Source organism: Arvicanthis niloticus, unplaced genomic scaffold (genome assembly GCF_011762505.2).
Source record: "Arvicanthis niloticus isolate mArvNil1 unplaced genomic scaffold, mArvNil1.pat.X pat_scaffold_362_arrow_ctg1, whole genome shotgun sequence".
NCBI lineage: Eukaryota > Metazoa > Chordata > Mammalia > Rodentia > Muridae > Arvicanthis > Arvicanthis niloticus.
Window position 1 is genome coordinate 27,965 of NW_023046014.1, and position 13,813 is coordinate 41,777.

General features: G+C 42.1%; 3 protein-coding genes across 4 annotated transcripts; all 3 read right to left on the minus strand.

The window, feature by feature from the left end:
* Positions 1-2,635: 2,635 nt before the first annotated feature.
* On the minus strand, positions 2,636-7,325 carry LOC117701962 (histone H1.5). Of its 2 annotated transcripts, none has more exons than XR_013070286.1 (2): positions 6,410-7,324; positions 2,636-6,016 (listed from the first exon to the last, which is right to left on the minus strand). XR_013070286.1 is itself a non-coding variant. In XM_034493362.2 (2 exons), exons 1-2 carry the CDS (start codon positions 7,250-7,252, stop codon positions 6,004-6,006), a joined length of 681 nt encoding a protein of 226 aa, XP_034349253.1. In that variant the 5' UTR covers positions 7,253-7,325; the 3' UTR covers positions 2,636-6,003. The 2 variants fall into 2 exon arrangements, 1 of the variants encoding a protein (XP_034349253.1); XM_034493362.2 differs by having other exon boundaries at positions 6,585-7,325.
* Positions 7,326-9,040: 1,715 nt separating this feature from the next.
* On the minus strand, positions 9,041-10,157 carry LOC117701974 (histone H3.1). The gene has a single exon (XM_076706341.1). It carries the CDS (start codon positions 10,043-10,045, stop codon positions 9,635-9,637), a length of 411 nt encoding a protein of 136 aa, XP_076562456.1. The 5' UTR covers positions 10,046-10,157; the 3' UTR covers positions 9,041-9,634.
* Positions 10,158-11,315: 1,158 nt separating this feature from the next.
* LOC143433782 (histone H3) lies at positions 11,316-13,705 on the minus strand. Its single transcript, XM_076706345.1, has one exon. The coding sequence runs from the start codon at positions 13,690-13,692 to the stop codon at positions 13,282-13,284; it is 411 nt and encodes a 136-aa protein (XP_076562460.1). The 5' UTR covers positions 13,693-13,705; the 3' UTR covers positions 11,316-13,281.
* Between the last annotated feature and the right edge of the window lie 108 nt (positions 13,706-13,813).

Consider the following 13,813-nt stretch of genomic DNA (forward strand, 5'->3'; position numbering starts at 1 on the left):
GTTTACATATAGCAAATTTTATTGTTGTCAATCACAGGGTGAGTCAAAGCCATAAAATTCTGTGTCTTACATATGTGAATATTCTACAGATGGCTAAATGGCTGTCTCTTCAGAAATACTTTGAAACAGTGTCACATTTGAGAATTATAAAAATGAAAAATGAAAATGAAAGTTGTTAGAGGCTTGAATTTATTTTTGCTGTTTTTAAGTTTACAGCAAAAAAAAAAAAAAAATGGGTTTTATAACAGCATTTTCATACACAGAGATCATTGTAAGAATTCCCTGCTTAGTGTATGCTTTTTCCCTTTCCCTGAGAGTGTCTTAGTCACTATTCTATTGCTGTGGAGAGACACCACAATCAAGGCAAATACTTACCAAAGAAAGTATTTACTTGGAGGCTTGCTTGCAATTTCAGAGAATGAGTCCATGACCAGAACGATGGGAAGCATAGCAGCAGGCAGGTAAGTATGGCCTCAGAGGAGAAGCTGAGAGCTCACATCTAACCAACAAGGGGGAAAGAGAGAGAGAGAGACAGAGCAACACATACACACACAGAGAGACAGCTACAGACACACAGAAGGAGACAGAGAGGAGAAAGACAAGAGAGAATATGGTTCCTCAAATCCTACCCCCAGTGACACACCCCCTCCAAGCCTACATCTCCTAATTCTTCTCAAAAGAGTTCCACCAAATAAAGATCAAACACTCAAATTTATGAGCCTATGGGAGCCATTCTCCTTCCACCACAAAGAGGAAATTTAATTATCACGTTATTTAGACCAGAACAGTATATAATCAAAATAATCTAAACATATTTTTTAACTAAAAAGTTAACATAGAACATGACCATGATATGGGGAAGGACTGTAAGAATGAAATTTTTCTTCATTGTAAATTAGTATACAATGAATGATTAAATAAATCAGTAATAATGGAACTGGGCATGGTGTCACATACCTATTACTCCCAGCATTCGGGAGACTAAGACAGGAGTATCCTGCTTAGCAAGCCTGCTAGTCTCAAATACCAAAGAACAGGGGCTAGAGACATGGGTCAATGGTTGAGTAAGAGCATATAGTGTTCTTGTAGAGGACCCAATGTCAGTTGCCAGAATCAGGGGATCAGACCCCATTTTTTCCACTTGCAAGCACATGAACACATATGAGAGAGAGAGAGAGAGCCAGAGCCCCAGAGCGACAGAGACAGAGAGAGAGAGAGAATAGATCTTTTTTTTTTTTTAAAGCAAAGCAAAATGTAGTGTATTTGTTACTTTCCTTCTGCTGTGGTAAAACACCAAGGTGAACTCAACTTATAAAAGAAAGTTTTACTTTGGCTTATCATTCTAGAGGGCTAGAGTCCATAATGGCAAGGCCCATGCATGATACTTGGAGCTAAAAGCTAGAAGTCGGGACCTTATATCAACCACAAGGATGAAGCTGAGAGCAAACTATAAACCGGGCTAGGCCTTAGGCTCTCAGACCTGGCCCCCAGTGACAACTTTCCCAAAACTTTCTTCAAAATTAACTTAGAACTTTCCACAACTCCTTTCATCAAGTCCAAGATCATGATCCACAGTGACCTACATAGAAGCTTCCCTAAAAGGTCCTGCATGCTAGACGTCTGGACTGTCTCCCATATAATCATACTTTAATCCATATAATCCCAACACAGTGGCAACTGTATGCCAATCACACCGAACCCAAACAATAGTGTCATCTATTATCTACTCACCACCCAGCAACCCACCCATTCATCTATCCATCTATGACAAACCATGTACATGTTATCCTGTCCAGTCACCATCCTCTCATCTATCCTTATTCGTCCATGGTTTTTCTGTATGACCATTTACCTAATACCACAAACTCACTGATGTCTTTTGTACAAGCAAGCTAGCCAGTTCTGATCCCCAGGCTCTAATTCTTTCACCGCAACCTCAATGGTGGCTGGAAGAGGAGAGGGGTTTCCAGTCCATAGTCTATGGATTGCTTACCCAGTCTCCCTAAAGGCAGGCAGAGGGGCCTACAGCAGCTCACCCAAGGGCATCATATCTAGAGCAGTAGACCATGCTCTCATTTTCTCACTTGGATGTTCCCTTCCTCTACACTACTTACACCCCAAGACCCTTAGTCTTGATCCTAAGTGGAGTTGTAGGATCACTCAATCTTTGTTCTCCCTGGGAAATTTACACAAAACCTCAGCAGTGTTTCCTGGTCTGTCTTGCAGCCACATGAGGTAGTTAGTGTTACTGAATTCCAGTCATCATGAGTTAAGTGATAGGGCCCCAGACCCCTACATAAAAAAAAAAAAAAAAAAAAAAAAAAAAAAAAAAAAAAAAAAACCACACTTGGGGCTGGAAAGCTGCCTTCATAATTAAGAGCACTGGCTGATCTTGCATAAGACCCTGGTTTCTGTTCCCAGGATCTGCAGAGTGGCTTCCAGCCATGTTTAACTCCAGTTTTGGAGGATCTGCCTCCCCCTTCTGGTTTCCACAGGTACTACATACAGATGGCTCACATACAGACCGGCAGAAACATGTATGTGTATATATATATATATATATATATATATATATATATATATATATATATACACATACATGTTTATATATATATATATATATATATATATCCAGATGCAAGAGAGAAAGTTGTGGTCTCCTGTTCCTATTCCCTCTCTTGTTACCATTCTGGTAACATGCCTGCATGCAGCAGTTGAACCTGACCCAACCTGAGGTTTTATAGGATTATCTTTTTGAGTAAGAACAATTCCCAATTTTATTACTGCACAACACATTTTAAATGCTATCTGAAATCTAAGGGCAGATATGATAGCCAAAATAGTCTAGTCAGAAAAGTCAGAGAATGTGTCTGGATTTCTCTCAATTATTACAGAATGACTTATCAAGGTTCGAAATGTCATGTGTCCCTTCCTAGATATTAAGTCCTTCTGTCCAAAAACCCAGAGACCAAACTCAGTTTACCTCAGCTCCACAAACTTTTAAAAAATGTTGAGACATAGGTATAGGTTCATCATCAAGAACAACTCCTGCTATGCAATTAGTCCCCAAAGAAGCAGAAAGGAATGTATCCCAGTAGGTTTTACAGAAGCAGGGCCCTTGCCTGACCCTACTAAGGAACGCTGAGTTGCTCCATTTCCTTTATGTCTCAGATGCTGCCCCTCCCCTCTCCCCTTCCCTGTCTGTTTCTTCTTCCTATTTTATTGCCATCCAATGATTTACTGGCTCCTGTGTCTCGGAATCTGTCTGTCCTCTCAGAGCTAAGCAGCAGTGTCCTACATAGCTTTCTGCAACACTACAACTTAGCACTCTAGAATAATAGGTTTAAATCAGTCCTGAAGGAACTCTAAGCTGTGTCTCCCATCCTGCAACACACAAGATACGTGCCTGGCAGTGTCACCTATGAACACACTGTGTAGATCACACCCTATCAAGGCACCCCACACCCCCAACGGCTGACACACAAGGCCAGAGGGTAGACAAGGTAGATGAGCATGACAGCCAAGACTGTCTAGCCTTTCCCAGCTGTAGATGTTCCTCCCGGCCACTCTGAACCCATAGCTTCACCACTAGAGAAGCCAGGATTTAGCTTTTCTGTGGTCCTCGTTGGATTGATGGGAGTTTAAAGCCACCCAGGGCTTTGTGCCTCAGCCTCACTTGCAGGGAGGCCCTGTAAACCGATCTTAGTTCCCTACTGTCTATCCTCATCTCTGTCTCCTATAAAATAGTGGACTACCACAGGCACAGTGGTGAAGAAATAGGTTCTTTTCCTGATCTTGGTCAAACTATAAATGAATTAATTTCTCTTAACCAATTTCTCTCTTTCATAATTTCTTTTGGAATACAGCAAAACTAGGGCAGTGTATGTATGTGGGTGGGGGTGGGGGACCTAAATGCCACATGACAGTTGTGGCAAGGACCAGAAAATGCCAGTGCTGGGAGAGGCAACAGCAGGGGTGCAGATAAGCGTGGGTATTAAGAAAAAAGGCAGTTCAGACTGGCCACCCCTGGCACTTGTGCCATCACCTTGATGTTCCTGATCTGCGATACAGGACACACTGACAGCAGCAACAAAAAACAGCACCTAAATTAGTGTTCCCTTGGACTCGCCCTTCTTACTCTGCCTGTAAACACACACACACACACACACACACACACACACACACACACACGTGGGGGGGGGGGAATTGCCAGAGACAGGAGATATACATGATATAGCCATGTTCACCATTTAACTGCATTGGTTTCCATTTCTTCGACTGCAAGTAAATATAATTATTAACAAGACTGGCCAAGATTATCATCACTAGCGTATTCTATCCTCTGTTTTAGGTCTCTGTGCTGTGTCTTAGGCCAAGTGTATTTAAAACATTCAGAAGCCTCCTGTGTTGCCCATCATCATTGCTAGAGGGTCACTGTCTGGGTCCAATGGTGGAGGAAAGCTTCCCTGCATAGCATACTTAAATTCCGCACATAGGAATCTACATAAGATTAAGAATTTAAATACTTAAAGTGATAATGAAGTCAACGCAGTAAAATATTTACAAATATAATCACAAAACTTTTCAGAGTTCTCTTTTAAATTACTAAATAAATAGAAATAAATAGAATAGCATTCCTATGAAGAGATAGCAATACAAAAGAGAATCCAGAGACAACATACATCTGCCTATTTCCTGTCTCTCTAGCAACTTATGAAATACCATTGTTACAAGAAAAAAAATACTGTTCTACCAATTACCTACTTGATGTCTAATTTTGTATTTGTTTAAAAAATATATGAAAATGTATACAGTTAGCCTAAGGTGTTTAATTTGCAACGTATTCAAGCTGGTCATTTAACCTCTCTCAGGAATGAAGCCTTGAGATGAGGGTAGAGGGCATTTTAAATCTTTGCTGAAGGCAACTCATTCAGAAATATTATCAAAATGAGACATAGAGCTAATTCTAAGAAAGTGATCTGCATTGTAGATGAAGGAAAATTCTAACTCTTTGGAATTAATGACAACCAGGCAAGATGGCAACTGCATTCTAACACATACTTATCCCAGCACTAAGGCTCAACAAGAATTGTCTTTAGTTGGAAATTAGACTGAGCTGGTCTGTGATACTATCTGAAAATAATTACAATTTTTTTTGAAGTACAAAAGATTAAGAGGCAAATAAAACCCATAGGGACAAAATGATGCTGCCATTTTCATTGTAGAAAAAGCATAAAAAAGTATGGCTATGGGAACAAATATGACCACTTTGCTATATCTAGACCAGATATACAGATTGGGGGGGGGGAGGGGGGGGCAGAAGGCAGAATCGAACTACCAGCGTAGTGTGTACACAAGGAGCCAATTCTGCCTTAAGTCTGTGGGATGTGTTAACTTTGTAATTCAACTTCTTAATAACAGGCATTTCACATAAATTAAGTCTGCTGTGAGCAAGAAACTACATCCCCAATACTTAGTATTGGAAAAAAAAAAAAAAAACATGACTTGGAACTTCCATTTAAAACTACCGACACCGAGCATTCCTACCTGTCCCAAGGAGAAGCCTGAAATGGCGGTGAAAACCAATTACCAAATAGTAATATTGTCAACAATATAACCTTAAAAGTGGAAATGCTACACTGTCTTTAACACTTAAAACTGACCTAATTTTAAACAAATACAATGTCCTATGTAGGGGTGTCACACCAATTACTACATTAACAAACCTTTAAAACAAAAGGACCGTCCATCAAGGGACTTCAGTGTCTGTATACTTCCAGTGGAAAAACTGAGTAAAAGGGGCTCCATAAAAGGCACGAATGACTTGAGTGGAAATTTGTGCACTCAGGCACCATGTGAGTGACCCATGACATTGGAAAAGATGCCAAAGTTTTGGGGGTCTGCTTCAGGACCTTCAGCACCTTGCGGCTGCGCTTCCACTCCTTGCTGTTCTGCATACTGGGTCGTCGCCTTCTAGGAGCCCTTCCAGTCGGACCCGGACTTTCACCAGCTCAAGCTGTTAGGATGAAAAGAAAACCTTAAAAGGGATGTAGAACGGGCTCCGCACTGGCTGCCTTTTAAACAGATTTACGGCTAAATCTGTAAACGTCATTTAATAATTGTCCAATCAAATTTAAAGCTAACAATAAACAAAGATACCATTGGTTTAAGTAATATGACATACAGCCAATGAATTCGATCTTTTTCGCGCCCTGCATTTACTAATCGGTCTGGGAGCCTCATTTCATCTTAAGTGAATGTTATCTACTCCTAACCAGCTAGCACATGGAGGTATGGCACACGTACCGACTTGCCAGAGAATAACTACCTCAAAGGTCCCAGGGGCCGTGGTATTTTTAACAGCCAACGTAACAAGTTTATTTGAAGGAAAGACTAAACTGCGCCTTACCTTACAGATTGCAAGCACAGTACGTCTTGGCATGCACGTGTTCCAGATAGTTGGCCCAACTGGGACATAACCAGAACACGGAGAGCTTAAAGTGTGTACAGCTACATTCACAGAGCTCTCTGGGTGGCTCTGAAAAGAGCCTTTGGGGCTTGGTTGCTGTCACAAGCAAACCTACTTCTTTTTAGGAACAGCCTTCTTTGCCTTGGCAGCCTTAGGCTTAGCTGTCTTCGGCTTGGTAACCTTAGGCTTAGATGCCTTAGGCTTCACCGCCTTGGCCTTTGCCGGGCTCTTTGCAGCCTTTTTAGGCTTGGCAGCAGCCTTGGCCTTCTTAGGGCTCTTGGCAGCTTTTTTTACTCCAGCTGCCGCAGGCTTCTTTGCTTTCTTTGGAGTTTTCTTCACGGTCTTCCTTGCCCCCGCAGCCTTCTTAGGCTTTTTCGGGGTGGCACCTGCAGGCTTCTTGGCCTTGGCAGTCCCGGTCTTCTTAGCCTTGGGCTTGGCCTCGCCGGAAGCCACCTTTTTGTTAAGCTTGAAGGAACCCGAGGCACCAGTACCTTTGGTCTGCACCAGGGTACCCTTGCTCACCAAACTCTTCAGCCCAAGCTTGATGCGGCTGTTGTTCTTCTCCACGTCGTAGCCACCAGCAGCCAGAACCTTCTTAAGAGCAGGCAGGGACAAGCCGCCGCGCTCCTTAGAAGCAGAAACAGCCTTAGTTATGAGCTCGGACACTGGGGGACCAGTGGCCTTCCGCTTCGCACCGCCAGCCTTTTTTGTCGTCTTCTTCTTGGCGGGAGACTTCTCTACAGGAGCTGGAGCCACAGTCTCGGCGGGAGCAGTTTCAGACATGGTGAGAATAAAAGCTGATAGCTACTAGAAAAGGAAAGGAAAACTAACAAGAAGAGCAAATTTTGCAATGCTCCCTTGCGCCGGCTCCGGGTTTATATAAGGCGGTGCTGGGCTGTGATTGGTGGAGCGGCCAATCCACCGCCCTCTGGCCGCTGCGACTCAAGGTTACAATCCCAAATTGTGTTTGTTAGTCCCCAAATTTTTACTTACTGGCGAAAATAATGCCACAGAAATTGGCAGTTTGGAGTTCCAAAGGAGAACAGCCTTCGGTTTCACGTACCAGTTTGTGCTTTTTTGAATCACACTCAACTGACCAAAGATATTTTTAAAAATCCCTCCAGGGTTTACTAAAAATCGACCAAGCAGAGGACATCCTAAGAGTTACTTGCATGTTTCTGTAAACTTATACGAAGTATGCAAGGAACATTACTTAAGATGATTTGTACAAAGATACCGCCTTTAATTTTTACAGGAGTAAAACTAATAGTTCTTTTGGTTTTGGCGAAAACGTTGTTTGTATCTGTATCAAATAACACAGATTACAGTGCCTGATTGGCTACAGACTGAAATTAACCACTTTAGATATTTCTCTTTAAAATGGTTCAAGCTACTAGTAATTTGTACACATTGATATCTTTAATGGAGAATGCAATATTTCCAGTGTGAGAGCGACTTCTTTGAAGTACAGAGATTAGAAATCATTATATGTAGGGGCTGTAGAGATGGATTGGCAGTTAAGACTACTTGCTGCTCTTGGAGATCTGGGTTTAGTTCCCAGCACCCACAGGACAGCTTGCAACTGTCTATACCTTCAGTCCCGGGGGATCTCGGGCCTTCCACTAGATTCGCCCAGAATCAGGCACATAAGTGATGAACATATGTAGGCAAACCCTCTTGCACATAACGCTTTAAAATATATCTAACACTTAAAAAGGAATCACTAACCTCAGATGCCAATCACCTTAATTCTAACTAAAAGTAAATTAGATATAGTTCTGATCAAATGGGCTTTCACCATTTCCAAGAGATATTTGAAGACAGAAAATACTTACATTAAAAAAAATTTACATTAGAAAAATTCCAAAACTTTCAGAAAAATGTTTAGGGAGATTCTACCACCCTCAAATAAAATAGTATGTGCGATTTTGAAAGTATTCAGCAAACAGTACAATCATCCACACTCTCAAGTAAATAGCCAATAACAACATTGGTATTTTTGGAGTGTTTAGATAAAAAGTAGGCCAATATTTTAGAATACCATAGAGGGACCTACATTTATACAAGTTCAAAGATTTGGAGAAGCTGGGCAGGTGGTGGTGGCACAAAACTTTAATCCAGGAATTTGGGAAACAAAGGCAGGTGGAACTCTGAGTTCAAGACCAGTCTGAAGGAGTCTATAGATCAAATTCCAGGAAACCTAGGATTACACAGAGAAAACTTGTCTTGAAAAACAAAAACAACCACAAAAAAAAAACCCCAACAAACAAAATCAAAAACAAAAAAGGCTTTGAGAAAAAAGGTAGAGAAAAGGTTATGGTGAAGTTTACTTATAGGGAGAAAAATAAAGCTTACTGTATAATAGGAACAGTATAAGTGAGATTTGCTTGTGAGGAAACACGTACAAACTTTGTACTAGTTTAATAAAGTGCATCAGGATGATTTAAAAGTATAATAAATAACAATTTTATTAGTTTCAAAAAACAGTTTGAGGCTTGGTTTTGTTTTGTTTTTGGACAATAGCAGTCCTGAACATAGTTTACTGGGGCACACCTATAATGCTATCAACTATGTATTTTAAGATTAGGATTACAAAGTCTCTCATTGCTACATATTCAAGCGGGTTCAACATTGAACACTGAGCTACTTTGAGCCACTCGAGTCCTTATCACAAAAATAATTAAAAATAAAGGAGACTGTCTTACAAGTACAGAGGTTAAAGAAGCCAAAGTATTTCCTACACCATATCTGGGAATGGTGTACAAAACAGGCAAATCTAAAAAGTTCAGCTTTAAGCTTCAGACTTCGGAAACACTGCAATTGGGAATGGATGGGGAATTTTCCACAAGTACCATTACATAGTATCCAAAAGGAATAGATCAACAGATTTTCTGTAGCATTTAACATCCCATTTTAGTATGCCTGCCACCTAGAGGTGAGGAAGGATAATTGCTTCAAAGGCCTGCCTCCAGACTGTACAAGGAAGACTCGGCTATACTGGGAGTAAATAAGGGTATCCTAAAAGGATTAAAGGATTAAAGCTATACATATAAAGACATTGAACATTCTATCACTAATTCAAAGGTACGTGCGAGGTAAACAGCTCCTTTTTAGTGAAAAAGGAGGGGCTCTGAAAAGAGCCTTTTGTAGAAATAGAGAGGGGAACTACGCCCTCTCCCCGCGAATGCGGCGGGCCAGCTGGATGTCCTTGGGCATGATGGTGACGCGCTTGGCGTGGATGGCGCACAGGTTGGTGTCCTCAAACAGACCCACAAGGTAGGCCTCGCAGGCCTCCTGCAAGGCCATGACCGCAGAGCTCTGGAAGCGCAGGTCGGTCTTGAAGTCCTGCGCGATCTCGCGCACCAGGCGCTGGAACGGCAGCTTGCGGATCAGCAGCTCGGTCGACTTCTGGTAGCGCCGGATCTCGCGCAGCGCCACGGTGCCAGGCCGGTAGCGGTGGGGCTTTTTTACGCCGCCCGTGGCCGGGGCGCTCTTGCGGGCGGCCTTGGTGGCCAGCTGCTTGCGCGGGGCCTTGCCGCCGGTGGACTTGCGAGCGGTCTGCTTAGTGCGAGCCATTTGGGAAGAGCAGGGTAATAAAGATGACTACCGTGCTTCAAGAGCTCAAGTATATATATAAGAAGCCACCCTTTTGGATTGGACAGTAAACTACTGACATCATAGTTCCAGACAAGGGATTGGTCCGCGTTTAAGACAAGTAATGAAAGGAAAAACGCCTACATTTTATATTAAATGTACAAATTTTGTTTTTTACGTAAAAATTACTCTAGCAACTCACAGGAATTATCATCTGGAGCAATTGTTGGCTTTGGAGGTCAAAGGATCTCTTTGATATTTATTTACACAAAGGCGCGGTTATTTGGGGCAGAAATTTAATTTTAAAAATCTGAAAAAAAATTAACAACAACAACAAAAAACCCTATTCCTGGAGTCATCGACACTTCTTACACTTGATTTCATCCAAAAACGGCTGCAACAGTTTTATGACCAGAAACGTTCAGAAACTGTAATTGATACTGCCTTTCTCTCAAGGGTTGCGATTTTGGCGCGAAAAAAAAAAAAAATAAGATGGATGAACCCGCAACTTACTGAAGTTTCAACCCCAGAAAGCATTGAGATTCTACTACCATATTACAGCAACACTGTTAGGGACACGGGTTCGTGGTTTGGCCTTCATTTACAAGTTACATAGTTACACCATTCAAGGTTGGAAGGGAGCCCGGGAATTCACAGAGACAGCAGCCTACACAAAATATGTATACAGCTCTAGAAGACTAAGGCAGCCCCTGGATTAGCTCAACCAGGGATGATCTTGATGCTACAGTTGAGCCAGGCAGAAGATGGCAGGCTTGGTGATATTCAGTACATTGCACATAACTTTTCGGTAGTGTTTGGGACCGCTTTTGCTCGCCCCACCCCCACCCCCCTTAATGTGATCAGATTTGCCAAAAACAAAAGCAGTAAGATCAGACAGTGGGCACATTGTTTTATCAACAAGATAAACTTCAGATTCTAAAGAGGTTTATTTGAAAATAGCTCCATCCATCTTACATTCAGAGCTACCTACTGTAACTGGGTCATCTTTATTTATGAGTCAGGCTTCTAGTCTGTCTTCACTCACAGTGTCATCTCGGTGGTTGGTTGATATGAAACTCACAGCCTAACAGGGCTGATGACAAGTATTTCTGACTATGTCAGGTGTGTAAAGTGCTTTCTTTATAACAGGAGCTAAACAGCCTGTGAATTAGAGTGTTGCAGGTGTATCGGTGTAGCTGAAGCATTGATGTGCCCCTGCGCCCCACACACACACTTGCCAAAATGTGGTACTTTGTGTTTTCTCCATATATAATTATTTGGGAAGGAGGGATTCAAACTCAGCTCTGTGCTGCTTTCCCCTGTGCTTTTCTCAAGCTTGCCACATTTGTGCTGAAAAGTGATTCCTGTTTTCTTCATTCCAAAAATATTCAAGAGTCAGAGCTATTGTTCCATATTTCTTTGCAGTGGGAAGATGTTAAAAAAAAAAGCTGTTCAGAGCTCATTCCTGTCCTTTTTACCCATGGAAAACAACTGCACCCAGACAACCTCTTCCTTGCATTTACAAATGAGAGGCACAATGCACAGGCCAGAGATGATTTTATTGAAAGAAAAAGAAAAGTTTGAAAGGCAACAGAATTACTTGGCTTCCAAGACTCTAGCTGTTTAAACAAAACAAAACAAAAAAAAAAACAAAAAAAAAAAAGAAAGAAAGAAAGAAAAGAAAAGAAAAAAATTACCAAACACCTTATACTATCTTCCAGAGCAAGTGAGTTTTCTCCCACTCTCCTTCCCTTATCTAATGTCAGTGATATTTACCTTCAAAATGTGTCAACAGTTTTGGTATTGTTGGAATATGTGTCACATTTACTTTTAATCGTTTGTGTAAGTACATTTTGAAGTGCACAGCTCTCATCTGTTAATGCCTCCTTTCCTCAGTGCTCAGAGGTCATGAGTGCTCTTGTCATCTGGCAGAAAAGCCTCAACACTCTGCTTTCCTTGAAACAATTATTTTAAAACAAAGAAGCATTCTACCTGGGGGAGGGGGAGAAGCACAGGCTATGAGTACATTATTTGAAATTTTATAACACAAAACTCTTGGGTGTGATTCTCTCTTTAATGAAGACTTAAAAACAGAAAAAAAAAAAAAATCAACAACCTTCATCTAACTTAAACTTTGTTGCCTGGAGCCTCAAAATTGAACTGACAAATGAAATCTTAACAGAGGAGATGATTTATGAAATAGAGAAGTGCTTTGCAGCAAGCAAGCTAAAGAAAAATTTTAAATGAAGTTCATCTGCTCTTTTAAGGATCTGGGAAATAAATATATGGGAAGGTAAATACATAGAGTCAACTAGTAATGGGAGAGGCTAACCTAACAGGAATCCTCCGTGATGGACATTATTTTTTGGTGTGCCAGAGCACAATAACAGGGAAATTTTCCTTTGTGTCATTTTAAAGGAAACGGAGACTTCTGTCAAGTGTTTCACCTTCCCTGTGTTCAGTCTCATCTTCAATTAATTTTTATAACCAAGTGACATACTTGGGGTCAAACATTAAGTCCCCTATATAAGCTATTTTGAAACTTGGCTGGTTTGGTTGCCTTGACCATGTCTTATCCTGCTAATATTCTCCCTTGTGAGGCTGACTAAAGGAGACTGGGCCTGTGAAAGAAATCCCTGACATTCCCCTACTCTTCTGGATCCTCTCCTTCTCCCATAGGTACTGAAGACAGAATTCTTCAGCAAAGGGGGAAGTAGAAATAAACTGCACTGCTCCAAACGCACTAATGTAGGAACTTTCATTCTTTATCCTTTGAAGAGCCTCATTCCATACTAATGAGGAAGACTGCTGCTGCACAGGGGTTAAGAACCTGGACTGGCTATGCTTGCTAAAGTTTGCCTTTGTGCTAGACTAACTGGGTCAAATCCTGGGCAACTTCCAGGCTATTTAACACCAGTACATGCTTATCTTCCCGTAAAGATTCTTCACTTTGCCTGTTTGTTCATCCTTGTCCCACTAAGACTACTGCGGATCTTCTGTAAATTAGATCTGTAGCCAAATATGGCTGGAAGTCAATACAGGATACTATATGAACGTGACTTGCAGTACACAAATTGGTGCTTTATCACTTAAACTTGAAATCCAAAGACTAACACTTTCGATTTTAGATTAATCACCTACTTGCAACTTTAAGCTAGTGAAAACAGCTACTTAAGTGAAAAGGTGGTGGCTCTAAAAAGAGCCTTTTGGGGGAAGTTTTACGCTCTCTCTCCACGAATGCGCCGGGCCAGCTGGATGTCCTTGGGCATGATGGTGACGCGCTTGGCGTGGATGGCGCACAGGTTTGTGTCCTCAAACAGACCCACAAGGTAGGCCTCGCTCGCCTCCTGCAGAGCCATGACCGCAGAGCTCTGGAAGCGCAGGTCGGTCTTGAAGTCCTGCGCGATCTCGCGCACCAGGCGCTGGAACGGCAGCTTGCGGATCAGCAGCTCGGTCGACTTCTGGTAGCGCCGGATCTCGCGCAGCGCCACGGTGCCGGGCCGGTAGCGGTGGGGCTTCTTCACGCCGCCGGTGGCCGGGGCGCTCTTGCGGGCGGCCTTGGTGGCCAGCTGCTTGCGCGGGGCCTTGCCGCCGGTGGACTTACGAGCGGTCTGCTTAGTGCGAGCCATGTCTTCTCAGATAGATCTGCTAAGATGGAAGCAGACTGAAGGCCTATTTATAATGAGAATCTGAAACTGATTGGACAAGACTACACCACGCCTATCCAATTCTAATGTTACTAGTCAACAG

What these genes read in the sequence shown, in the direction of transcription:
- LOC143433782 (XM_076706345.1), bottom strand. Translation starts at nt 13,692, where the DNA reads ATGGCTCGCACTAAGCAGACCGCTCGTAAGTCCACCGGCGGCAAGGCC.
- LOC117701962 (XM_034493362.2), bottom strand. Translation starts at nt 7,252, where the DNA reads ATGTCTGAAACTGCTCCCGCCGAGACTGTGGCTCCAGCTCCTGTAGAG.
- LOC117701974 (XM_076706341.1), bottom strand. Translation starts at nt 10,045, where the DNA reads ATGGCTCGCACTAAGCAGACCGCTCGCAAGTCCACCGGCGGCAAGGCC.